At 40.1% G+C, this 27,906-nt stretch overlaps 2 protein-coding genes across 5 annotated transcripts in view; one reads left to right on the top strand and one right to left on the bottom strand.

The window, feature by feature from the left end:
* Positions 1-17,670, top strand: part of elf1 (E74-like ETS transcription factor 1) — a 33,806-nt gene extending 16,136 nt beyond the window's left edge. For 3 of the 4 annotated variants that reach the window (XM_033973461.2, XM_033973459.2, XM_033973460.2), the window contains 8 exons: positions 5,815-6,077; positions 9,884-10,058; positions 10,729-10,833; positions 11,259-11,417; positions 11,550-11,633; positions 12,873-13,065; positions 13,182-13,526; positions 14,307-17,670. In XM_033973461.2, coding sequence (XP_033829352.1) covers positions 6,006-6,077; positions 9,884-10,058; positions 10,729-10,833; positions 11,259-11,417; positions 11,550-11,633; positions 12,873-13,065; positions 13,182-13,526; positions 14,307-15,093 — 1,920 coding nt within the window. In that variant the 5' untranslated portion in view covers positions 5,815-6,005 and the 3' untranslated portion in view covers positions 15,094-17,670. Of the gene's footprint in view, positions 1-3,697; positions 3,717-5,814; positions 6,078-9,883; positions 10,059-10,728; positions 10,834-11,258; positions 11,418-11,549; positions 11,634-12,872; positions 13,066-13,181; positions 13,527-14,306 lie in introns of those variants that run through there. The other variant, XM_055224584.1, reaches the window with a different exon arrangement.
* Positions 17,671-21,196: 3,526 nt separating this feature from the next.
* Positions 21,197-27,906, bottom strand: part of tnmd (tenomodulin) — a 63,376-nt gene continuing 56,666 nt past the window's right edge. The window contains exon 7 of the mRNA XM_033974202.2: positions 21,197-23,058. Within this exon, the coding sequence (XP_033830093.1) occupies positions 22,849-23,058 (210 nt within the window). The 3' untranslated portion in view covers positions 21,197-22,848. The remainder of the gene's footprint in view (positions 23,059-27,906) is intronic.

Raw genomic sequence — 27,906 nt, 5'->3', positions numbered from 1 at the left:
TGTGTAGTATTATATCCAAAATAACAACATTTCCATGGAAACAAGCAGGAGGAGGCCCTCCTCCAAGCCAAATAAAAATCTGGTAGTGGAGGTTTGTGGAGATGCAAGCCCGCTCAGAGTAAGGGTGCATATTTTTAATACAATAAAAACAACCAAAAAAAACAAACCAACAAACTAAACTTGATTTTAGTTTAGTTTAGTTTTGTCTGTTTTGCCTTGATGCCACACTGCTTTGCAGTTTGGAATACAGAAACATTCATTTCCCCCTCTGTAACATACACATTATAGCAGTATAGTGTCCTATATTATCAAAGTCATATCCCAGTTACATGATATAGTCAGTGCCATTCAAATCAAGAGGATTTTGGCAAATGCACAAGATACATGAGTATGTGTGTAAGGTTGTAGTAATGTAAATCTGCTACAGTTGTTTGGTTTACCACCTTTTAATTAAGAGCTTATAGCAATTTGCAATTAGCAATTTTAACATTTTTTCAATATGCTGCTACTTGAATAAGTCCAATGTGCCACACTCCTCAATCTGTCATGTTAACTGCAGTTGTGAAAAGCACGTTCCTACTCTTTTCTAAGTTTCAGTAGTAAAATCTAGCTTGTAGCAACACAGGTTATTTTTTGTGTTTGGGGATGTCTTTTAAAAACTTTGCCGCAATTTCCTGTCCTGTTTTCTCAACTCTAAGTCTTCCCATCAGCGACATGTGGCCTGTTGCCACATTATAGACACAAGCCGCTGGGGGTGCATACTTTTGATAAACGAGCCTCCACTGTTAAGTTCAAACCTGCTTGATTTAGTCAGATCCTAGTGTGGGACTCATTATACATCTGTTAAGACAACAATAAGAAAAGTTGTGACAGACTTTGAGGCACTTGTCTAAGATTTATTCTAAGGAGTGCACTTGTAGGCGTATCATTTGTTCAGATTAACTAGAAACAGAAGTGAGTTCGACAGGTGGGATTTTGTCAATTGTTAATGAATGGCTTGGGTGTGCTTCAGGGCAGAGTTTTTGGGGTGTTCTAGCAGCAGAGTGAATGCAGTGTGACAGGAACTTTGCAGTATCTTCTGAGAATTCTTTTTTTTTTTTTCATGAACCCAACCTGGGGCCCTTTTTGGTGATGTTGTGTGTAAGCTATAACAGGGGTAGGGGTTAGTCACGCTGTCTGTTGTTGCACTTGTGTCAGCACTACGGGGATAAGAGGAGTCTGAAAATGGCAGGTGTGGCTAGGAGAATGCTTTTGTAATGCTTTTGTATTCACCACTATTGTCATTAAACAGCCTGTCCAAATGTAAGGCAAGGATAGACTGCAGTATCTACCTAACCTGTCTTCTATGTGTCTTGTGACAACTAACAAGTGCAATATGAAATTTTAAAGTTAGGATTATTGTGCGAAGAGACATAATGAATTTACGAGTATTCACAGTTTTTGGCACAGTCAAATACTTAATTCACTTTCATTCACATTTTGGATTACTCTAGTGAGTATGAGAGCAGTTTTATGAAATCCAACTTTCTGAAAGATAATGTTAATGTGACAAAAACAGATTTTTAAAAAGCACTTTACATTTAGTTAAATTTTTTGAGTACAGATTAAATATATTAATGTTTAACTGCATCGTCAGCTGTAATATGTACTCAGGATATCTGTTACGTGTCATGTAACCACTATAGATATCACAGTTATTAGTTACTATCAAAATTGCCAGAAAAGTGTTTTACTTCACTTTGCATATAGTACAACATGGCCCATATCTTTAGCGTGTTGTTGAAGAAGGAAGGAGGGGGAGTTGCGAACTTTCCGCTCTTTCACAGAAGATGAATTTTGCTCGATGTGGTTTAACAGACAGGAAGTAGCACGCTCAGTGATGCTGTTCCTGTGACTGCAATGTTCACAGGTCAGTTTGTGGGTTTTCACCAATATTTTCAAATATGTCACAGCTATTTTGGGGTATCAGGCAAAAACTAGTGAGGCCTTTTGTAGAGTTTAGTCATAGTGACAGAGTGTGCCTTTTTATTTTGTAAATGTCTGAATAAACAGCATTCTTACAAGCATAGGCACGGCAGAAAAGTAGAAAGTTTGCAGCCGATGAGATTAAATTCCATTATCCTTCTAACAGTCTGGGCTGGAGGTGACATGTTCTTTCTTCATCTGGTCATGGCACTGCACAGTCAAATGCTTCCCAGTTCAAACAGATGGAGCTGGTGTGTTTTCTGTGCAGCTGGGCTCTATTACCCAGTGTCTGCCTCCCTCTGCCCGCTGCTGTCCTTTTATCACAGTCTGTGTAGTGGTGTGAAAGCACTCCCTTTATTTGGCTCCATAAAGTTCACTGTGGAACATGGTGAGACTTGCTGCATTGTGCAACCCCATGGTGAGTCAGATATAGGATGTAATGAGGATCCAGTGTGCCCAACACTTTTTATGATGTGGCTATAGTGTGGAGCTATTAAGAACTGTAATTGTTGTTATTAGCATTTGCTTTTAATGTTCTGACCTAATGTACTGCATTTTTGACACATTCTCTACATTTTAACATCAGTTGCAGGACATTAAGCAAACGTGTTATTGTTGTTTATGCATATTTTCTATTCGTTTGTGGCCTTACACCAGAAGTCGGTTATTTGGTAAATGTGTTTAGGCAGTGTTCCTCAGAATAGCCCACATGGGCAGTCTATCACACTGCTCCAGGAATGACCCAGCTTTGTATCATTGACTCATTTCCTTTACAGGAACCCATCAGATCTGCAAAAACACTGACAGTACATGACATGGTAGTGAATGTCCATGCTCTTCTGTCATCTCTGCTGGTTAGTGGTTGTAGGGCTGTATTAACTTAGGTATTGCTTGTTTGAGTTAGGAGTTGTCATGTGATGTTAAAACAAATTGTGTTTTATTTACTTTGCAGGTGTTTAATTTCTACGCCATATTTGTGAGTTTGTCAGTTTCTTTCTTCACAACTCCTTCTGTCTGTGTGTGGGAAAAGATTTGGAATACCAAAAATGCCTCTCTCCAACATGTGTGCTATCATTAAACCCAAGAAATCAACAGTACTGTGTAACCTGAGCTGCAAATGGCTGACAAACAAAGTTTGCACTGGTCATTTTCCTCTATCTCCCAATGTTTGCAGTCACCACATGGAGGGTGAGTCATTGCATAGTCATTCAATTGGCTTAAATTACGTCCTTTCATGGTCAACAATGAGCTCAGCTGAAGAGACTAAAGCGGGGGAAGTGGGGCCTTCTGGGAATGGTCCATTTGTTCATGAATCCAGCCTCTAATTGGTTGTTATTGCGCCTGGCAGTCACCATACTACAGGGGTGGAGCAGACCAGCAGTCGCAGGCTGGCATGTAGCAGACCCTCTGAAAGGAGTCAAATTAGAGTCACATGACTGGTGATGTGATCCACAACATTAGAGCTCCAGTTATGTTAGTGGTTGTATTATACATGTGTTGAATACATTATCACTCTCCACTGTAATATTGTGTCTTTAGTATCAGTAAATGTAAATATTGATTTTAAGTTCAACATTTTTAATCCAACATTTGTATGGAGGGTAAACAGGAACTTACTATGCAAATTGTAATTCTTAAAATGTCTATTTTGGTTCAAATGTTTGGGCTTCTATACCCCTCTGGTCCACCAACAAGCCTTACCTGGAAACCACTCCTCAGAAACAACTCCAGTCCAAGCAGTCCACACCCAGGTCATGTCAGCTGCCATATATTTGCACTGTTGGACCATTATGCATTGACTAACGTCCCAGTAAAACCCTCCCTCCTCTGCTCTGATGTAATAGGCGTAGTTACAACCCTCTCTCTGTGTTGGGACAAGGCAGCTGCTGGGATAATGTGCAGGCTGCTCTGACTAATGGCTAGCTCCCTTGTATGCCTGTCTGCTGTTAGCACTATGCTAGCTCTGCTTTTCAGGTCAATGGAGCAGTGACAACAGAGATCTAAAGAAAATGCACTTACTCTGGGCACCTGTAATCCATCGCTGCTCACAAATCACTCTAACTTTCTGTTACATTATGTCACTCAAAGGTGGAAAATTATTAGAAAAGTTTATGCAAATTTGTAATCCAATTGACCGCCTAATTCTTGCCCAGAATATAAAATAGTAAAATGATAATGATAAAGATATGAGGAGCTAAAGTTTACTACAGTTTACACCAGAATGACAAATCCAACCGTCTTCTATTTAATTTTCATCCCTCATAAGTAGTAACAAGGCATACCTATATCATTCAATTAATCAATAATTGTGATTATTCAGGTTACATTATAACCATTAGAATTAAAAGATAATAATCATGAGATCATTTTGTAGAAAGTTATTTCTTCTTGTTGTTTATATCACGTCAACTTCTGTATTTAGACATTTTATGGATTTTATTTTATAATATATAATATAATATTTTCTAGTTGATTTCCTACTATGCTGATAATGACATTATTTTAATCTAGTTGGTTCATCATTTACAGCTTCAGCTCTCTGCCTTCAGGCTTGATACAGTCCCTAGGCTAATACATTTATAAACATAAGAGCATCAGAGCTGAGTGTGGTAAAACCGAAGCAGAGATACTAAGAAAACATGTTTTTGAAACATATATAGGCTTAATAGGTTTAATAACTATCCTATATTACAACTATTAGCTTCATAAGTAGATTTTTAATGAGTATAGCTGATGATAGGTGCATAACTTTTTCAAAATAGAAATCAACATATAGCAGTGTCGATTATGTACATGTTGGCATATGTTCTTTGCTGTCTCTAATTTGTTTGATTGGCTTCCTTCACATATTTTTTCAATGTATATTTCTTCTTTGGTAGCATTAGCACACATTGTAGTAACAAGTGTCATCAGCTCTGGCACAGGTGACCATACACACAGCCCATGTGTCACCATACACACAGCCCACTGTGACAAGGAAAGAGGGATAAATATTGTGGAGCTTTGTGGCGTTTGGAATGTTTTCTCCTTTTTGCTTTCCAGACCTCTGCCACATCAGACTATTCTGTCAGAAAATGTGTTTGGTCTGGGTGTCTTGCAAGCTGTTCCATCCCCTCTTCAAAGTGCAATAAGGCCTGGTGGGCTACTTTTTCAAAGCAAATATTCCCCCAAAGGGAAAGGAGAGATGGCTGACTCTATAAAACCTTGCCATCTTATACTCTTCTTTTGCTGCCAGTTCTTTAGTGTCACCAGAGAAAAACTATGGGGGAATTTCACCCAAGGGGTCCTCATTGCTGTTTGTTCTTCAACTACGGGCTCCTCCCATCCAGAAACTTGCCTGTGGGTATCGGGTTGTTGTGACACACCTTTCAGACCACCACCACTCCCCCATCTCTGTCCTCCCTCCCCCTTCCCTTCGTCTCTGCAGACATCACTCCCCTAGGGTCTGACTTGCAGCTCTCAGGACCATCATCAGACCAGAGCGTGTGAGAGGAGGGAGAAATGAAGGGCTAAGTTCCAGCTCATGTGACCAGGCTGGGTTATCACTGAGAGGGTTTCACAAACAGGGAGAGACAAGAGTGAAAGAGGAACTAACTGATGTCAGATTGGAACATTGATCTTCACGTTATATCTTTACGTTATATTTAGCATATGATGGTGACATTGACTTTGCAATAATTAAACAAATAGGACCAAAATCAATTGCTTTCTTGAAGTAAAGTAGGTTGGTGTTAGAACATAACACATTAACTTTCACTGTGAAATAGATTGTTTTTTAATGTTTCTGTTTTTGGTGAATACATGTAATTTCTTTGAGACTTGTCTTGACCCTGTCTTTGTGTTTTCCAGGTGTAGATGCTCCAGGCAGAGCAGGACCCAGCCTCTGTGAGGAACAGGGCTGTTCCCACCTGGCCCACAGGGCTCCACTGACACTGTCTGCCCTCTACTTTTGACTGGACACATCAACACAGCACTCACAAGCCCATCAGCACATTCTGAGGATATTTCAGGCTACGCCCTGACCCTTGAACTTTCCTGCCATGACGACTGCAGTGCAGTCAGGTGAACTGGTGTTTGAATTTGCCAGCAACGGGATGGATGAAATTAATCAGGTAGATAAAATATCAACAGCATATTTTTCAGCACATAACTGTTTAGCCTACTTACTTTGACAACCATGTAATGTAAATGAATGTTAAATAACTCAAATGAGCCCATAAAAAATGTAAACAGAGTGGTCACTGGGGTGTGATCATGCCTGGATAAAGCCTGTGATCTACAACATGGTCAGGGTCTATCCCAAGCTGGGAGAGTAGTGTGGGCTGCTGGGAGCTCTTAATGGAAAAAATGCAATGACATTAGGGTGCGTGGGAGCGGAGGGTGGGGCTTAGCGGCATCAGAGTGACAGTTATACATATACTTTCAGTCTATGTGATTTTGCATTACATGGTCAGGTGTGCAGTTATCTCCTCCCCACCCCCTCCCCTGAATCCAGTGACACAGGCTTGATTGTCTTGTTATTGGTATCTGTGTGTGTGTGTGTGACATGTTGTCACTGGATCCCAGAAAAGCACCGCTTCAGGCCTAACCTGACAGACCAGTTACTAGGCTGCTGGAAGGGATGGGACCATTTGACTCACATTGTTCCAGCTTTGTTTCTCACTGTACCTACTCAGCCTGTTATACAGGCACTGTGCCCACATGTGCTAAGTTCTGGAAATACCCCCCAAACAAGGAACAGTGTTAACACTATACCTCTTCAGCCATTTTGTGCTTGGCCTCTGTAAGCATTTGGTTTGTGTATTACAAAGGTATAAGCAACTCTGTGCAAATACTGTTAGCACCACTATATTTGCTTTAATATCCAATTCACGTCAACATTTCTTTAAAATTATTCATGCCTCACACCACATAATAGATGTGGTGATCCGCAGCACTGCTTGTTTTCACACTAATTTTGCGTGAGTAAATTGATAAGAGGTGTACACAGAACACAGGGGTGTTTGTGAATGAACAGGTAAAGTAGAACAGAGTAGCTTGTGAGAGGAACAGAGAGCACAGATGCTGTGGCTTTCACGCAGAATAGGGAAGTCAGAAATGCAAATTGACCTGATTCTTATCTCTACTTTTTGCTGTACTAGAAATAATATCCAGGTCAACAAAGAGGAATAAGCTGTTGAAGCCGAATGCTGCCAGACAACCTGGTGACATTTGTCCTGAAAAGACTCGTGCTAAACTTATCTCTCATGGTTTTGTAAGTGTGGTGTTTAAGATGTCATCTCCGATTGGTTTGCATGACAGCACTCCTCACTTGTTCTCAGCGTAAACAGAAAGAAGCAGAGGTCTACACAGCACCTTCAGAAGTGTATCATACTTTGTCAGCAGAATCTCAGAGCTTTAAACTTTTCAGACATGACTTTGTGACTTTGACAAGAGGCAGCAGGGCTCAACAACAGTAAAAATGTCCACACATGCTTCAGTCAAGGACTGCAGGCAAGACCTACTGCTTTACTGCCTTCACTGTGGAGTTATCTGATAATGTGTCTAGCAATGCTCTCATTAATGAGAAACATTTAGCCTATGTCAGTGAGACATGATAACATCTAGTCAAAGCACAACTCTGAGGTTTTGTGGGCCTCATGGGACCTTGTGATTTCTCAGACACTGCTGACATGTCGTTCTCCCACACATTTCACTCTTGTAATAGATGCTAGCAGTAAGTTAAGTACATTTTGAATAATTACAACAACATTCTGGTTAGTTAGGCTATATCATTTCACTAATATTGTTTACATATTGTAATACCACTGTAGTGCATTCTTTAGTGTATCTGAAATAAGACAACATGCTTGAATAATGAGCTGGTCTGTTAGCTTACTGGTTAAACTGTAGCTGAATTGGAAGGGTAGGGGTGGTCTCCAGTACCCCCCTCCTCACTCCTCCATTCCCGCATCTCAAAGCCCAGACACCTGGTATGCCCTAGAGGTCCCTCAGCAACAATGGACATTTGTGCATAGAGACAGATAAGCCTTTATAATGGTTCCTCCCTGTGCACCTTCCCCCTTTTTTATCAAGTTAGGACTCAGGGAATGATTGATTTGAAATTAAATAAATCACCAAGTGTCAGTAAATATATTATTGGATGAGAACAAAGTGAAATACCGTTTTTAGGGAGTGTGAGATTTGCGCACTGCAGGTAACTGACTCATTGTGGCTATTCATAGATAGTTTTCATGTGAAGATTCCATTGTGTCATGTAGAATAACACTGAAATGTCATTGTTAACGTGCTATGATAGAACCATGTCTTTGAAGTGGGTTTTGCTGCCATCTGCTGGACACTTTCATCACTGGCTGTTGCTATCAAAACACCCAGACTGACCCTCTTAATTTGCATCAATTGCCCTGTCCACTGTAGACACCCTTCAACCACCTCCCACTTAATTTCCCCTCCTTTTAGCCCGTCCGTAGCCCTTGCATATTTCCATGTGCTTTGAAATAAATGGAGTAGGACAGCTGTCACTCAAGGCCCCTGAAGCTAGCCAACATGGAGGACCATCTGATGCACTTATTCAGAGGATGAACTGATTTAGTGCTTGTATTTTCTCCTGCTGACATGAGGCACAGAGGGCTCTCCACACAGGCTTTTGTTGAAGAAGCCTCTGATATTTTTTCCAAGTCCCTCTCATGTCTGGTCTAGTCCATACCCAGCCAATTCCCTTTGTCCCCCCACTCTCCTCTACTTTGCCCGTGCCATGTTTGAAATGAGTTGACGAATTGTAGCTCAGAATTCCCTAGCGTGGATTTTTTTTTTGTGGCTGTGATGAAGGGGGTGCTTGCCTGCAAATTCATGATTGATCCATTAACATTCATTGGGGTTTATATAATGTGTGAGCATAAGATTAGGTTCTCAGTGTTAGTGGGCTAAATCAAACAGCTGGTTCCCGTCTTCCTCAGGGGGTCCCTGTGGGCTGCTGCAGTACCACAGAAATTAGCCCCTCCTTTTTCTAGCTATGCGCCTCCACATCATCATAAGTCTACATGGATATACAGTATTAGTAAGGGTTTTCTGTTCAAATTAGGTTGCATACTTTATGTTTAACCAGATAAAGTTGGAAATTTGTTGACTGAAAACTTCTCGATAGATGATTATTACAAAAAAGTGTGTATTAATTAAAATCACATATTTGTATTCTGTTTAGTAGTCATTTCATGGAATTCAACTCGAGTTAATAATGTCTTGTTAGAAAACATCTTGAGTTTTAGTCTGTATAATCCAAATTAACGATTATCAAAATAGTGAAGGATTATTTTAGAAATCCATTGTTACATTTACAATACAAGTAATCTCAGCCTTAAGTACACCTAAGGCATATTTCATATTTATTTTCAATTTGGTATTTCGACTTGTAGTGTTTCAGTTTTATGCAGCTAAAAATGTTATTCTATCTCTGTAAAGCACTTTGAATTACTTTGTGTATGAATTGTGTTATACAAACAAAATTTGCTTTGCCTGTATTGATTTATGCACATTGTCCTATGTATTCCTCCTCAACTTAATTAAAAATCTTTAAATTTTGAATTGGTAATAGTCACGGCACATGCAGCACTGAGTATAATGTATTTCAGTCCATACATCAGTACCTTTGTTCCTCTTTGTATTTACCATAAAAGATTAGAGTAAATCTGGCTGCAGAGGTAACAATAGACAGTGCCACCTTTACAAAGTGCCCAGACCTGTTTATGCTCCAGATGGACGGGTTTAATATGATTCAGGGTGATTTACGAGACTTAAGAGGGAAAGTCACCCAAAATTTGAAAGGGTTACAGAAGGAACAAAAGACAAAATACTCATACTTTAGTACATTAAAGATTTATCCTAACATCATAATATAAGATGTTTTGTTTTTCGTTTGCAGTTGGACGACCCCTCTGTATTTCCGGCCGTGATCGTGGAGCAGGTGCCAGCTGCTGATCTTCTGCAGGTGTATTCAGGGCTGGAGTCTGATGAGGTCACCAATGGCATCATGGTGGACACGACACTGCATGTGGTGGAAGAGCCATCCATGCTTGTGGGAGGAGTCAACCTGTCTGGTAAGTTCCATTCATCCATTACACCTAATTCTTTTTTGTATTGACGGTAATACTTTGGTGACCTGTAGCCTACTATCTAAAGACTAGATTGCCTTATGCACTGTTTTGTGTTTTTGAATGTGTTATTTTAGGATGTAAATAAGAACAATTGGTATTTTTGTTTACTATATATGAAACTATGCACTTAGTTAGGGGATTCTTTTTTTAATTACTTTTTTTTATTCTTGTAATTTTTTGCCAAGTGTCTGTTGAATAGTAACATACTTACATAAATGCAACATATAGGAGAAAATAATGTTTTGGTAAAAATAATTTTCCTATGTAAGAAAAAACAAATATGTCTCCTTCAAGACTGTGCTTTAGTTGTTAGGTGTGTAATCTTTGCTTTAGTTGTTCGGTGTGTAATCTTGGGAATATAATATATTTTTTATAAAAGAAGTCTAAAAGACCTCTTCATGAGGAAGTGAAATTAGAGAAAAATGTTCATACTTATCTTAATGTTATTTTTAAGTTCTTCTATTGCTTGATAAAATAAAACAGGTACTGGTTGTCATGGCAGCCATTCAGTCATTTCCCACAAGGTCCCCACATACAATTAGGAGCAAAGCACTCAAATGCAATGACTTAAAAAAAATCTCACGGTCACATTTTTTGTTTGTTTTCTGGATAGAAACAACAGTATCTGGGGCAGAGGACAGCATGGAGACAAATGAGGCAGCAGCAGCACTTCTCAATATGGAGTCTCCAAATAATATTCTGGATGAAAAGCGGATGAGTAAGTCATGTTACTATACAGTATTAATATAGCACAGCATTATTTTCTTTACATTGTGAACTGAAAGGAGTTCAGTCAGTAAGGTTAGGGCTATGACATGTTTTATTGTTTCCATTGGAACAAGCAAAGCTTGGTCAAAATTAAGATTAGTTTAATTTTGTGTGCTGTAATCTTGGCTCCGCATTTTAAATTCTCATCAACACAGACCTAAACTGTAAGTCAAATCCATGCCAGAGCCTATTACCAATATATTCTCTACTGAAAATATATGAGTGTTATCCCAAGGTTTATGTTATTCATAGACAAGCAAAGACTGGCATTGTGCAATACCAGGCTGCACATTGACTAAACTAGACATATACAGCATGATGTACTGATGTGTTTCCATGCTTTATGTCAAGTGTAAATCTCCCCTTTATGCACAGTTCACACGTATGGCATGCTGGAAGCAGATTTGACATACGCCTCCCTCAGACCAGACCAAATTGACAACAGTGGCCTTGACATGTCTCTAGATGAGGACACCTCTTCCATGGATGAGATTCCACAAAAGTGCCATTTCAAACCACAAAAGAAAACCAAAGGTAACCCTGCCGTTCCACTTCCTCTCCTGTCCAAAACACAGGTCTTATTTTCACTGCAGTCGTAAAGGTAATTGAGTGACTTCTCTGCGACCTTGCACCTTTTAATACTCTATCCTGCTATTTGATTCATAGTGCGGAAGCCGCGGCCGGTGCGCCCCTGCTCGCCCATCACTACCCCTATCCTGCCACTCAAAAAGAAGAGCAAGGAGGGCAAAGGTGAGCCACGCTAACTAGTAGTCGTCTGTATAATGAGTAAATAAAACACAAGGTCTGGGCGTCTCTTGTGTACGCTGTTTTCTCTCTGGTGAGATGCTCTAACAGTGCTCCTCAACCCCTGCAGTCCAGAGGGGGTGAATCTGCTGCAGTTAATGGATGGGGAGGACTGCAGAGTGCCTTGTTTCACAGGGAAGCACAAGTGATTGCAGGCTGGAGGGCACACTGATGTTAGACTGATACAAGCAGACTGGTGGTGCGCAGTGTGAACCCTCATCGCACCATAGAGGGTGACAGGAGTTAGTGTGTGTGCGTGTGTGTGTGGGGGCAGGGGTGATACAAATATATCACCCTGTCATGTGTCTTGCATCCAAGGCATTTCAGGGAGTGTTGCTTTTTTGTAACACATATCACACTTAATTTCCTGTTTAGGTGTATACTTATTTGATACTTATGATTGCAAGGGAAAAACAAACAACACAAATTTCATAATATTTTAATAATAATAACACACTTGTAATGTCCTTTACAGGCTTATTGAAGCTCAAAGCATTGCACTGTAGTCATAAGTCATTAGTCACTCACACCTCAATGATGGTAATCTACTATTGTACTGCAGCTGCCCTGGGGCAGACTGAAGCAAGATTGCACTCTGTGCCATTGGCCCCTCCGACCACATTCATGAAGACAATGGGCGTGAAATGTCTTGCCTAAGAACACAATGACAACAGAACTTGGTCCGAGCAGGAATAGATCCTCTGACCGTCAGTTTGGGGCACCACTGCTCTAATTACTGAGCCCTTGCCTGCTTTAAAATGCAAATTGTATTGTATATGGTTTCGAGAGCTGTGAAGGGATTTAAACTTTCAATTACAAATGTATGGCCACATTTTGTCCAACTGTTGTTTTTACTATGATGCTAAATTTGGCTTTTTCAGTGTTTTTTTCCACATACTTGGTTTAGTATTTTGGGAAATGTTTTGTCAGAGGTTATCTTTATCTTGGGACTACTGTGTGACTGGTTCAAGAAGCTCCCAGTAAGAAATGACTACAACATACTAACCTATAGATTGAAAATTGCTTTCAAATACTTACAAATATTGTGCAGATAACTACCTTTCAAACCTTTTCTTCCACTCCTGGATGAAGGGATTACACTGACAACAGCATACTAACTATTTTTTGTATATAAAAAATGATATAGAACTGCCTGACTTAAAAGCTCTTCTTTACTTGTTGCAGGCAATACCATCTACCTGTGGGAATTCCTCCTGGCTCTCCTGCAGGATAAAAACACCTGTCCCAAATACATCAAGTGGACACAACGGGAAAAAGGCATTTTTAAGCTGGTGGACTCCAAAGCTGTTTCCAAGCTTTGGGGCAAACACAAAAACAAGCCTGACATGAATTATGAGACTATGGGACGAGCTCTCAGGTAATGGTGTAACCCAGTGTAACCTCTGTGTGGTTTATCTTGTATCTTCATAATAGCTTGGATGGATGAATTAACAAAAAACATAACTGTGCACTATTTCTAAAAATATCTTTCAGGTACTACTACCAGCGAGGAATTCTGGCAAAGGTGGAGGGGCAACGTCTTGTTTACCAATTTAAAGAAATGCCTCCTGATTTGGTTGTCATAGAGGATGAAGACCCGGGCTCTGATGTAAACTATGGAAACCAAAGATCCACCAATGGGAGGTCTATGGTACGCAAGGGCAACAATCGAGCCCACAGCCAGCACCATCTCCAGGCCAGGAACATGAAGAAAGAGCCAGACGATGAGATTTTGTACAGACAGATCAAAGAGGAAGAACTGGATGAACAACTACATTCTGTTCATATACTGCAAACCAGTCAAGGCGCTCTTATTCAGGACCCAACACAAGCTATGAGGTGAGGCAGCACACAGCCAATGCATTATACAGCTAAACACATTTTCAACTATGGTAATATTAAAACACTATGAGTATAAACATCACTGCAGAAATTGTTTATCAGACACATATTTCATAGCTTATTCTTGGTTAATAGTTATATTGTTACTGTGGTTAAATTGTTTTCAACTGTCAGTATTTTATTCTGCATATGCAATTATACAGTGTTAATAAATATGTTTTATATTGATATTTATTTTTTTATTTTTATCTAAAATTATCCCAGAACTGGCATAGATTGTTCTTTATATAATATAGTTTATGGGACGGTTGTGATGAAGGCAAATGTATCTATTTGTTACATGTAGTGAGTTGTACATTAGTTGTAGGAACTGGATCCCAAAGGTGGCAACTCTTTATGGCAATGCATCATGTTATATATTACACTGAGCTCTAGTTTCTACTTTGGTATTTTGTTACTGTATCAGTCAGATGCATATTTTATCAACTGTTCAACATTGTTTCCACTTGGAAAACAAGGAGAATAATGACTACTACAGTACAACAGACAGTGTTGTTTATTATATTAATAAGGGCATTAGTTCTGCTGTGTAGGATTATAAATGTGAGCTGTGTAACTTTCACAGTAAGGCTCCATTAAAAAATAATCCTTGTCTATATTTACTAAGAGACAAAATGAATATTTGAATACAAGGCCAACAGAGAAGATGAAGAAACTCAGTTAGATATTCTGTTTGCTGCTTTATTTATGTTAAGCCTGTTTATTCTTTCTCCTAAGGAACATCAGTGCTCCCACATCTGTTCCCATGGTTATGACTTCACCTGGATCTCTCCAGTCCATGCCCCTCACAGTTCTGGCGAATGGGGACTCAGCCACTTCCTCTCCCCCTCGGGTCATACTCCACACAGTACCCTCTGCCACAGCTGCAGGAAAGGAGATGCTCACCATCCAAACAGCCTCTCTAACAGGTGGGGCCAGCAGTCTTCAAGATGGCCTACTTGTCACCAGCCTGAACCCCTCCATGATCTCCTCCTCCACTTCCTGCACATCTCCTCCAGGAGTCATTAGTTCTAGTGCTTCAAACATCAATGGGTTGCCACGCCTGGTTGCCATCAACACCACCTGTGGGCAGACTATGGTGGCACAGCAGCCCGGCACTGTCATTGCAACAGTGCTCAAATCCAGTGACCTCTCTGGGCTGCAGGTCAAAGAGGAGATGTTGGACCCGAGCTACTTCCAGTCTATAGTGAACGGTGATCCTTCACTGGCAGCAAATACATTTGAGAAGCTGGAGGTGGGTGAGTCTGAGCTGCCTTACCGAACTGTGATCATTGACAGCAGTCAACAGCACAGCCAAGAGGCTGAAAGTGAAACTATAATGAATGGACATGCCTCCCAGAGCAGCAGCCCTAGTGAAGGCCTGACCCCTGTAGAAGAGCTGGAGGTACATGGGGAGATGTCTCTACAACCACAACACAGTCTCAAAAGCCTGCACGAGCTGCCCCTGTCTCTGCAGCTGCCTGTAAACTTTATCCAAATAAAGGCAGAGTCTGCAGAGGCCTGAGGGTTACTGGACTCCTCACACACTCCACCAAGAGCTACATTTGAACCAATTTGACCACAAACTAAATGTTTCTACTCCTTCCACAGTAATCTGATCAAAGATCAGAGCAAGGGATCTTGCAGCACAATGCTCTTAAAGGTTGTTAAGCTCAGCCTCAGGATTTATTGTTTACTCACACATTTGTGACCATGTGCCTAATTTTAAACATTTAAGGGATTGTTTGTGTATAATTAATCCCTGTGGAGACCTGGAATTACCTTTGATAGACTTTCACCCCAACAGACCTATGCCCACGAGGAGAAGAGCCATCGGATAAACCAGTGATCTCTGTAAACCATATGTGCCAGTTAGTAAATTACCCTAATGTTATTTTATGTTTAAAGAGACTTGCTTTATACCAGCTTAAACCAAAACAGGAGACTGAAAGCCAAACGGTGCAGTGAATGAGATGAGGGCATGCCCAGTGCATGTGTGTTTAAACCAGATACTCTGCTCTCAGAGCTCAGCTGTGTGCCTTACAGGAGGCTTAAAAGCTCAAGACTTTGGAAACAACTTGCAAACGATTAACAATGGGCTAAATTCCTTAACAGTCTTTCAAGAACATATTTTCTCATTTATTTTGATACAACCATAAAAGCTATCCATCCTCTCCCACTATGCGCCTTAAAACACCGTGTTACTATGGAAATGGGCATTTGTATGTTCCAAGGACAGTTGAACATCAAAGCTTTTTGTATAGTCCAAAGGCACCATTAAGATAGTGAGGCACAAATACAGAAAGAATATGCAAGGCAAAGCAGAGTTTATCAGAGAGTCTATATCTTCAAGGTTTAAACTGTGTTTATATAAAATACTATATAAATACATGTATATGTATACATTGATACAATTCAGATTCAAGTTTATGGCCACATCAAATTATTTATTTTGTGAATTTCTAAATTCTGTATAAAAAAGCACATTTGACATGTTCATGTGTAAACATGAGGGAAATGCAGTGAATATAACAGTGAGGATGAAGCTTACTTTAAAAGATGATTACTTCATTTGAATAGCACCAAATACTGTATGATGAGGAGGTATTTTGTGACTCAAAGCTTAATCGTACATTATTATACTGCTGTTTTATTGTGCTATTGTAGATACCTTTATTGATTTAATCATGAATGTGCTTGGATTCTCGTTATGGCGGACATACCTCTCAACATGCAGAAAGCTTTAAGTATCTAATCACCATCATGCTGTTGAATTCATGTCTTTCCTCAGCTCTTCTCTCTCAGCTGCTCCAGTTCAACCCCATTTCTCTCTTCTCCTGCTCAGGGGTCAGTCCAGTCTGTGCCTTCTTCATTTGCTGGCCCACTTTGTTAAGGACCTCTCAGGGCAGCCATCTGATTGGCCCCTTGGTCCTGCCTGGATGAAGCCATATTGATCCTGAACGGTTTCTCGGCTAAATTGGTTGTATTTTCCCCAGACTGTAGCTTCACGCTGAGGGCAGTGAGACATACTGACCTCCATCTGCTCCAGCACCTAAGGACAGGACTTAACTGCTGCTTACCCAGAGCTTGCTCCAGCACTCTGAATGTATACATAGTTTTTTAAGTTCATATGCAAATTTATAGGGACAATCATTTTTACACTGGGTTACATTTGCATTAAAGTCTCAGACCTTGAGCTGCTTTCTGACTTTCCTGCCTGAGGTATGTCCGCTAGCCTTTTTTGTTGCTTTTACTGTCTTGGGTTGTCAGTAGCCTTCTTTATGCTGAATATAGAATAGATTTTTACAAAAAAAGTCATGCATAATTAAAAACAATTTCTTTCCATGTACTCCCCTTGTGATTGTTATTTTGTTGCCTTTGTGAGGAAAGACAGATACATAAAGGCCATTTGGAGACATCAACAAACAAAATTAAACCCTGGGGAAGATTGCTCCAATGGGGTCACTTGGTCAATTAATTTCTTGGAACAATAAAAGTAGGTTCATTTTCTTTCATGAACTTATTGTGAGGATGTGCAGGGACATTCGACCACATGACATTTGAAAAGTCAGAAAAAGCCAGTGTGGTGACTGGCTCGGAGCCATTAGCCGGCTGTAGACTGATTGGACTGTACTTAAGAGCAGTGCTGTTTCTCCGGTGCAGGCTGTTGGCGGATGAATACATTAACATATGACATGCCCAGAGCTGGAGACAGCGGAGAGGGTCCCTGCTGCTGCTGCTGTGACTGAATTGATGTGAGTGCTGAGGAGGTGCTGCCTGGCGAGTGGAAGGGCTGCACTGACGGAGATGGATTACAGCATGTGTTCTGTGGATGTGAGTTTTGGCTTGGCTGGGGCGCTTGTGTGAGATTTCAGGGCGGGTGGCTGGTGGAGGAAGCTGTCTGGCAGTCGGCTGTGCCTACTGAGCCTGGCGTTGCCTACACCCACACTTCTATGCACTTCGCCTTCCAATACAGGGTTTAAGCACTCGCATGGACTACAGAGGGGTGTGTGTCCTCTAGGGCTGAAAGGCTGCTTAAAGAAAAATATAATATTACAGATTAACATGAATATTTAAACATATCAATAAACACATTATTTCTGAAATTTTCAATCATATAGCAGAAATTTGATTTTTTTTGGTCAATTATGTCAATTCTAATCTTCTATACTGCTCAAAAAAGTCTAACAATCTCCATTAGTGCAGGGGAGAAAGTGTTCTTCTAGTTGTTGTCTGTGTAAGTCACTGTTTACATCAACAACAAATACCACCAGATTTAAATATGGACTATTATGCCTAAATCAGGTCTATGCAGGGCCGGCCCAATCTATAAGCAGACTAAGCAGCTGCTTGGGGCCCCGAGGCCATCAGAGAGCCCCCAAGAGCTCATACATTTATATTGAAAAAAATATATCAAGTTTTATTAGAAACAAGGCTTGTGTGTTTACAGCAGCCTAAATATCGTTCTCAAACAATTACATTTGTTTTATAGCTATAGTAGCAAAATATCTGCTGCTGCCTACATTTGTTTTTGAGTCGGGCAGAGGTGTTGTCTAGAATTCTTGACCCACCTTATATGTTTGTGTTCTGTTCTTGTGACTGTGGTAGTTGTGACATTCTGGGTGTTTTCAGTGATGTTGGTCATATAAATACAAATACAATTGGTCAAGGTGATGAGAGCAGAGTCATAATGTTGTCAAATGTGAATCACCAATAGCTGAGCCAGGAGGCATCCGCTGCAGGGAATTTGCCCCAGAGAAATCCATCTTAGGGCCCCTGAAAGCTAGAGCCGGCCCTGGGTCTATGGTCTAAAATGAGACTAAACCATGGATATAAAATGATTATTCCAAAGGAGGTCAAAAATGTTAACAGTTTTGTCTCTACATAAAACTAATTCAAAAGACCCCTTTAGAGGATTTCAGTGCACGTACCACAATTTGAGAAGCACTAGTCTATGTTATGATCTGTTAATATTTATATTTATTAGGACTACGCCACAGCCTACTCCTTTAGTTGAAAATTAAAAACACTGTAAGCAGCCATTCTCGCTTCGACAGAGGGAAAGTGCTTTTAAAATCATTGCTCAAGCAGTGAACAAGACACAACCCTCCATTACACTCAAACAGACACTTTGCTTTTCCTGCTCAGCTCGCGCATCGATCGGGCTGCCATATGGTAAGCGAATGGTTGTTATGGATTACCAATGTAATGGAAGGCTACTAGTATGCTTTATGTGCGCCCTTCTCCAACCGGCGGTGACTGAATCGGAGAGAGCCCCGAAGACGGAGCTAGGAAGGCCGGGCCCGGTGAGAGAGGGAGGCAGAGAGGGAGGGGGACAGGGAGCGCGCGGGAGGACTATTTCTGTGTCGCCCGCAGCCAATGACACCGCGCGAGTGTTTACTGCTGTGCCATGCTGCCTCTCACAGTGGGGACGGCTGAGGGATGACAACTGACATTATTGTGCCTCGAGCTTATGGCAGAAACAGTAGAGAGGAGAAAAAGAGATTTAACCAGCAGCTTTCCACTCTGGCCCGGACATAACGTGCATTGGATCACACGCAGCATTGTCCAAAATCGGTCTGTTTTGATTTGTTAAGTAATGGATAGATGAAAATGAAAATAATTATAATAAAATGACTCACATGAAAGTTCCAAGAGTTCCGTTAAAATGTCCAGTGATTCAAAAGTGTGAAAAACAACATCTGGATCAAAATGTCTGCGTAATTGCGCAGGACGGCGAGCTCTCCACAAGATGGCACTGGTAGTACACGCGTCCTTCCCTGTATTTCTTGTTGCAGTGAGCAGCACCACAGTCGCTTAGTGCTCCTGGTCGCTCTTCTAAATACAGACACTCCTCATGCATTGGTTTTCGCTCTCCTCCATCCAACAATAGTCATAGATCTAAAAGAACGGAGGGATGATATTTCAAGCGAAAATAAGCAGGAGAATTTCCCCTTCACGTGTCTCGTATCTTTTAATAAGTGACAAATTAATTCACTCAAGTTTGATGGTGAATATAGCTTCGGGCAGCGTGCGCGGTTTCCTTTGAACTGCGCCACAACCTGCGCGTTTTTTTCGCACTACTATCTGCGCCCCCTCCCGTTGCGCAGTCCACCTTGTTCCCCCTCCTCATCAAAACTGTGATAAACAAGCACTCGAGGGGGCACATGAAACGCGTGCTTCTTTTTGAAATATATTCTTATGTTGAGCTTAAAAGGGGGAATGGTTCATGCGAAAGCTCACAGATTTAACCACAGTCTTATAGATATTACTCAAGCACGCCTTGAATTGCAGATGCAAATCACGTCTATTTATACAGCGGCTTGCATTGGGATTGGCAATCAGATCATTTGTTTTAGATTACTCTTAATTAAAACACTTCTTATACAGAACATTTTCTGAACATGTAGGTTCTCATTGCTGTTGCTGTTGAATTAAACATTACTCCTGGCATACTTCATTATTCACTTAACGTTGTGCTTTTTTACCATATAGTCTATTTGAAACAGCACGTTGGCACGCTTTTGACGCACGCTACATATTGTGCATCTATTTGTGTAAAGTTGAGTGTACTATATGTTCAGCGCGCGTTACGACCCCTAGCGCCACTTACTCGTCTTTACAACCATCTATAAAGATTTTTAACTGTCACAAATCTTCCCACTTTCAAGTTTGACTTTCATGGTTAAAATTATTAAACTTTTTCTAGTCCCAGAGGCAGGAAGGAGCTCTGAGGGAACTCAACTGTAATATCTGTATCAACCTTCTCCACTCAGGGTCCTAGCCATCCCATTCAAACTCAAGTCTCAAGGCTTCCATGGCAATTTACTCTCTCCACCGCCACACAAAAGAAGTCTTCAGATTCCTCAGAGACATTGCTGGATAGACAAGTTAAAAAAAAAATCATAATATTGCAAAATAAAGTGCGGTGATTTTTTTTCTTTCATTAGCAATGTGACTATTTGATATGATCTGCAAGGAAAAGAAAATTATATAGTACAGCGATATTTATAAAGTTTTTTTGTATTGTGGCTCGGGGGACTTCAGCTGTACACATGTCAGTTTATTTGAAGTATGTTTGCAATTACTGCATTTGTTAACTGGCAACGGCACTATTCTTTACTCCACACTCTGCTCGGGGCCATTGTCATTATTGATTTAAAAATAACAATATGGTAGCAAGCCCGAACTCTCATTTATGAGCATATCCATAAAACATTTACATAGAGTAATATGTTTTGAGCCAAACCAGGTTTCGGCTGCCAAATATTATTGATGTAACTGACTGTATTAGCATACGCATTCTCCTGACATGAATCAAAAACAATATTTATTTACTGGGTGAGATCTTTTATATAAACAATGCTTTATTACAATACTCTCAGGAGACAAGATGGAACGCAAAACAAGAAAAGCTATATAGGCTTGTAGATGTCTCTGTCAGTACGCTCATTTAATTTCATGCTAAATGTTTCTGCTAATGAGCGCTGAGGCTAATGAAGAAGAGAGAGAAGACGTGTCTATTATATGGATTGCAACAAGGCGCACATTTCAACAGCTCAGACACAAACACCCCAGGGTATTAAGTTCTTGGATATTGTTTCATGTGATAGCGACAAGTGAGATCATTCGATACAATGAAATTTTAATTGAAAGTATCACAAAGAGATATATACGTACAGGAAGGTTTCGAAGTGACAGAGAAGTACTGTTCTGTTCGTTTAATACACCAGAGTGTTTATGCACCTGACAGAACAATTATAAATGCAGAGCTGGCTCTTCAGCAAACAGTTTATTTGAGCCAGACAGATGAAAATGTAATGTATCATCTCAGAGAAGAAGAAACACAAGTGAGTTAATAGATTTTGCACCAATGACAATGAAGTGCACAAGTAAAACATGTACATGTGGGTACGTACAATCTAAAGAACAAGGCTCAATATCGAGATTAACCATCCAGACAAACACAGTTATATTTTCACTCTGGTTACAAACCAATTCTGTTACACTAGCCTTTGGCTAGTTGAATTTTATGACAGTCCAATATAGGCTACTACTGCAATGTAAGCCACATTTAAGATGGTAAAATGAACTTTTAGGAGCTTTTAATCATAATCTAATAGTGCTCCCTCAAAGTTGTGTTTGGACTGATTCGTGCATATTTGAGTAATCCTACATTGCTCTGAATTTTGGGTTCAGAAAATGTGTGTTTTCATCTACCCTTAATAACCACTTCCTTATACTAACTATAGTGTTCATTCACAAAATATATGTAGCCAGTTTTCAAAAATGAAATCATGTTAAATAATGATCTGTGTTGTATTGTATTACTAATTACTTATTAAGTATTTAAAGCAAAAAGCATAATATGTCTGCTATGTCTTCTTTAATACTGAATCCTGATAAAGATTTACACAGACATTGTACAAACATAGATACATTTTGGTCAAATCTATATCACTGTTTCTTATGCCTTCTTCAAGCTAGAGACTAGCCTATATTAGACAAGCTAGCCATCTTAATTCACTAGAATGAAATGACTAATGTGGCATGACATTATGTTCACTTGCAGGTATCTCATCATTAAGCACCAGCTAATACAGGTCAGTATTTTGTAAGATGATATAAAAATATAATGATTAGTAACGTAGTTCACAGTTTGGTGTGTATGGGTCTCCAAATCAAGTTATGTAGCATGTAATGACCATCACTTAAGTGGTCATAATGTTATGCTTGATCAGTGCAATGTCTGCCAATGCATTCCAATGGATTCCTATGGTGTAGGGTATGATGTATTATATTCTGAATATAAATGGACATACAAACAAAATTGGTAAAACAGTGTGTAGACAGACACACTGAGAAAAAAATACATAAAAGATAGGAACATATAATTTCATATAAGCCATGCTCTTTGATATAAAAGATAATAATGGGATGATTGTACAAAAAAGTTAAATAGGATCAGTTTGATGCAAAATGTATAAGACAGTGCTTTATGTGACCATTTTAAACTATAATTCAAGTGGGATTTGAGAGGCTGACAGTTGATAAACGAACCAAAAAGAGCCCATGGTAAATAGCTTTGCCTTTTTAAAAATTCTGAAATCTTGAAGTCCTAATTAAACTATTTAGACTGAGTAATGCTCAATGGGCCAACTTTCTGATTGGGAAATAATTGCGTGCAATGGACTGCTTTACTCACACAAGTGGCCTGAAATATTTATCAAACCAATGCACTATCCCGCCTATATAAAGGGACAAAACAGGCCTTTCCCTCTCAGATTCGTCCAAGCATGCGGGCGATCCACCAGTTGCACGGCATGACAATTTGACAGATGGTGCGGCCTCCCTGGTAGTAGTAAGGCCACGGGTTGAAACCACCCAGCGGCTCGTGGTAGCGGCGGCAGTAGCGGTAACCACGGCGACAGTGCTGGCAGCAGTAGCCGAGGTCATCCAAGCGGTTATCCAGCTCGATGCCGACATCCCTCTGCAAAAGGACAAGGGAGGTGGGACAGAGGGTTACAGCTGGACACACGTACACACACACATGACAAATGCCAGTGGTCCCAAGGCAAGGTCAGAGCTACAGCACTGTGAGAGAATGGATGGGCCTGTTGTTTGTCGCAAGACCCCAAAACAATGTGAAAAAAGCATTGTTGCTCTATAGATGACAGCTCTGTATTACTTCCTTTCCACTGGTATCCGCATAGACCTACCTGGCCTTTTTCGTGCCAACAACTTGAAGCTGGCACTATTTTTTACCTACTTTCTATTGGTTCCAAGCAAATCATTACTCAACTGTGATGTCAACTAAATTACCAGAAATGTGAAATAGTAATAGTTATTAGTTATAGACCAATGTATAGACCAATGTAGGGGAGTAACTTACTTGACTAAATGCTTTGTCTTAGTTAAGCTTGGCATTAAAAGTCCTATATCATGCAAAATTGACTTCTGCAACCTTTTAGCCAAGTTATAATGCTGTTACCTCCCCAAAAACATACCTGGAATTGTGTGTTGTTTCATTCACGCATCCTTAATTATTATTCCGTCTACATCCGCAAAGCTCAAAATGCTCTGTCCCACCTTTTCATGTCATGTAGCGGCAGTTTTCAAGTTAGCAGCTACGTTTTACCTTTAGTTCAGTAGAGATGGGCAAATCCAGAGCTGAGAGCGGTTTGAGAAAAGAACTCAGCCTAAATGTGCAGGATTTCTGTGTTAAACGTGTGTGCATGAAACAAAACACAACTCCAGGTCTGTTTGTGATGAGAACAACATTATAACAAATAAAAAAATAATGTAATAAGGGCCCTTCAAAGTCAAATAAAGTATGAATAACAGAATGTAGTCTTAGTAGTAGTAACTTTGGATATTCGTGTAAAATATTAGACCCAATTTTAGAAGTAAGCCAGTAACTAAAACAAAGTATAATGGGAAAGTACCATACAGTAGTTTCCAAAAAACATGTGCTGTATGCAGTAGGCCTATGGTACCCCTAAATACTGTAGTAAAAGAAATAAATAAACACCAACTATTTATACACACCTAGTACTTTCAGTTAGAAAATTAGTTCAAAATGGCAATTGTCCAGATCATTACCATTTATTTTTTTCTAGGCAAGTTAAAATTAATATAAACAACCCACCATTAACCCACCTCTTCTCCCTGGCATTTAATTCTAGCTGGACAGGATATCTTGGTGATGTTTTTGTCTATGTGTCGCATTTTCTGTATATCTTTTCTATTGTGTGAACCACTTTGGGCAGTTTAAACTGAAATGGTCAATATGAATAAAACTGAATTGAACTAGGAACTGTTTCCAATTCCATAAAATAAGTATGAGGAATAAAATCAAACTCTGAAGTCATACGGATGAACTGTGTGACAATGACTTGATATCTGCATGGCTGATTCAAGCTGGCGGAGAATAAAACATGATGTGGCCTAATCCCATCTTGACCTTTCTATTATGCCAGAGGTAGCTCCGCTGTGGCCTTGACATTGCTCTCTCAGTTTCTCTGACAGGCCCGTCTCCACTCAACGACACTTGCGCGCTCAGTAGTTACTAGCATAATTACACTATTCCTTTCATCTCTGACCTCTTTAACTCCCCCGACTGAAACTCACACTCTGCCTGCACCAAAATGGCCGACTCCCCTTCCCTCCAATCGAGCATTCAAATTAGCACTCCCCACGCCTTGGCGCCCTCCCCCTGACCTTGACTTTAAGTGTGCGCCACATTCCTAAAGCAATTAGCAGTGTAATGATCGCCCTAACAAGGATTCTTTCATTTGCACTCGCTGGCTGCCTTGGAATTTATAGAGGTGGGCCAAGCGAAAGGTAAATTGGGTAGAATTAATGGCCCTTGGATTTTTCCATTGTACGGGTTGCGTTGTGGACTGGCGGGGGTCGCTTGGCACGACTTTGAACGAGAACAAGTCCAATTGGGGGTTCACTGGAGTGCCACTTAACTCACCAGTGGACGGAGTCAGAAAGCATTTGACCACATTTCAATCTCTTTTAGCAAATGGATCCGTGGAGACAGACCTAAAAGCACGGCATCCGCGAGAAGGAGCAGCCAGTCGCACTGCTGACTTCAACACACCCACAACAAACCGGCATAATTCCCTTTGTAAGCGTTTAAAAAATGACTCAGCTAACATGCAGTGGGGCAGAACAAAACACATTCACTGCTGGGAATAGGAAATGTGTGTGAATTGTTTAAGAGGACAGGACCCGCAGGAGCACACGGAGAGCCCGGTTACTCCCCTGTTATATTATGGAGGGGATTTAGAGGCTGACTTTCATCTCTGCTGAACCTTTGGGAAGTCTATCACAGACATTTGCAAGTGTTTCTCCTACAGTTGTGTTAAGGTAAGGAACAAAATGTTGCATTGTGTTTGCGTTTCTATTGTCTTAGTACATACTATTTTTGTGTAAATAAAAAAGATAGTTCGACTTGCTTTTTATATTCTCTTTTTTTTCTTTTGGTTGTACTTATACTGCAGTATCCCAGTGAAGTCAGTCACAAATGATTGGGTGATTCAAAAAAGGCTGTCAGTTCGATTCTTGCTGTCGATCTTACTGTTATATGTCACTGGGCAAGGTACTTTTTACTTGTTACACATGATAGTTTCTTCTATTAATGTGTTATTTATGTGATAGAAGAGGCTGTTGACACAATGGAAGTCACCTTTCCATCAATCTGCACAGCTATTTTGATTAACTTTACAACAAGAACATTTTTTGTATGGAATTGGCACAGTTTAATCTGACCATATGATCATAAACTGTCATCCTGAGAGAACCATAAGGCAAATTTTAGGTGGTGTGGTACGACAAATGCACTGTGCTATCACATGTTAAAGAAGAACGATTGTGCTTGTGTCTGCTATAGTTATAATCTATGACATCTGTGGATCATTATATTAGAATTTGTACATTTTAAATTGCAATATTCATCTAAAATGATTTAATAAAAAAACACAAGTCGGCTAACTTCTGCATTAGAATACTGAAATGCCCAGTGGGAGTAGACGTTGCCACCAAGTCATCACAACAAAGAGTCGGCACCTCTGATGGTTAGCTGCAGATCACGCTAGTAAGTAACAGATTTTTCTTTTCATTTGCACCAAAATGACTACACAGGGCTGCCAAATCCTACATGAATCACTGATTAAGAAAATAAAATTATAGAACAAAGTAAGTACAGAGCAGTGGGTGCATGCCGGTGGCGGTGAAAATGCGAGTTGATCGGCAATACGGTGTCTTGAAAATAAGTGATTAATGATTGCTCAAATATGCAGGAATCACTCCAAATACAACTTGGAGAGGATACATGAGAAGGAGAAACATCTATAACATGGTTAAAAGCCCTAAAAAGTCAATTCTGCATAATAAGTCTGCTTTAACGCCATGGTATGACAGTAAACTATGTGAGATATGATGAATATGACAAAATTACACGCAGCCAAACGTCAACTTAAGAAGGGAGCAAATACATCTGATTTATTACAATGACAAACACAGTGTAGGCCTTTTAATGATTTATTATTTCAGTCAAGTTTCAGGTCATCAGCTCCCAGGCAACAATCTGTAATGGAAACAACATGAAAACTGTCAATGGACCAACGATAATCTTATCTGCCCCTCACACTCGCCATGATGTCCCCCATACCACCACCACCGCCCCCCCCCCCAAAAAACAGCAAAATGAGGACAATATTTTATTCAAATGAAACTGCAGTTATCAAAACAAACAACCAGTAGGAGGCATGCTAGCTCAAAGACAATTAATCAGAGCTATCCTTTTAAAACATATTATTCAGCTTTGGGTGCGGCGTGATGCGGGTGCCGATAGGAGCGGTTCACCTTGGGAAATCTGAGACTCTTGCGCACAAACAAGCAGTGTTAATGACGAGCAGAAGCCATTACCTCCATACTGAATCTGATTTCATCACACACACGTACTCCTAGAAACCTCTATGCATATTATGGGATATGAATGAGAGTAGTCAGTCATTCAACTCATCAAAGCACAGCCTCCTTTAATCTGTGCACTTGTTGCTTGATATTTCACACAGTTATACACACCAAACAAACGTCTGACTGTTTTCCTTCAATTTCAAATTCATTCCCAGATCAAAACAGCAGCGATAACAGTTCGTGGCATGCTCAGAATTCTGCTACATGTGAAATACAGTGATCTCTAATTCTCATCTCGGTGTTACGGAGGCAGATGATAGGTTGTAATTGAACGAAGATATAATGCGTTTTAGTCAACTCTAGTGGTTTACCTGAGTGATAAGATGCTTCCATTTCTCTTGAGGCGTACAAAACAGTTGGTGCGTTCATCTATTTCAGTTCCATCTGATTTTTTTGCATGGCCAAGCAGCTAGTCGGGTATAAACATAGTGCCTTATTTGCTGTGAGAAAAGGGTTAGCAGTCCAGATTTCCACACAAAATAAATATGTTCACACTAATGTAGTCATGCAGAAAAGAGGAGAACAAAATACTACTCAGAAATTTCTAAAAAGCCTTTTGTGATTTTATGAACTTTTTGTACTAATGGATAATGCTATTTTCTGCCCTCAAAAATATAATAATAAATAATCAATCATTTTTAAATAGAAACAATGGCAACTGTTGTGCTCTAACAAAGCCAAGGATAATTAGTAGCATCTGTTGGAAGTTTTGGATAGAGCCCCTGTCATATGGCTCTCATTATCCACGCCTTTTAAACAAAAGTAACTTCATTTCAAGTAGCCTCATCTAAAATGTATTAAGCTTCATTATTTCCCATGTAAGCTATCACCATTTATGCAATATACAACA

Source organism: Periophthalmus magnuspinnatus, chromosome 10, assembly GCF_009829125.3.
Source record: "Periophthalmus magnuspinnatus isolate fPerMag1 chromosome 10, fPerMag1.2.pri, whole genome shotgun sequence".
NCBI lineage: Eukaryota > Metazoa > Chordata > Actinopteri > Gobiiformes > Gobiidae > Periophthalmus > Periophthalmus magnuspinnatus.
Note: the sequence above shows the minus strand (reverse complement) of the source record. Positions and strands in the feature narration are given on the sequence as shown.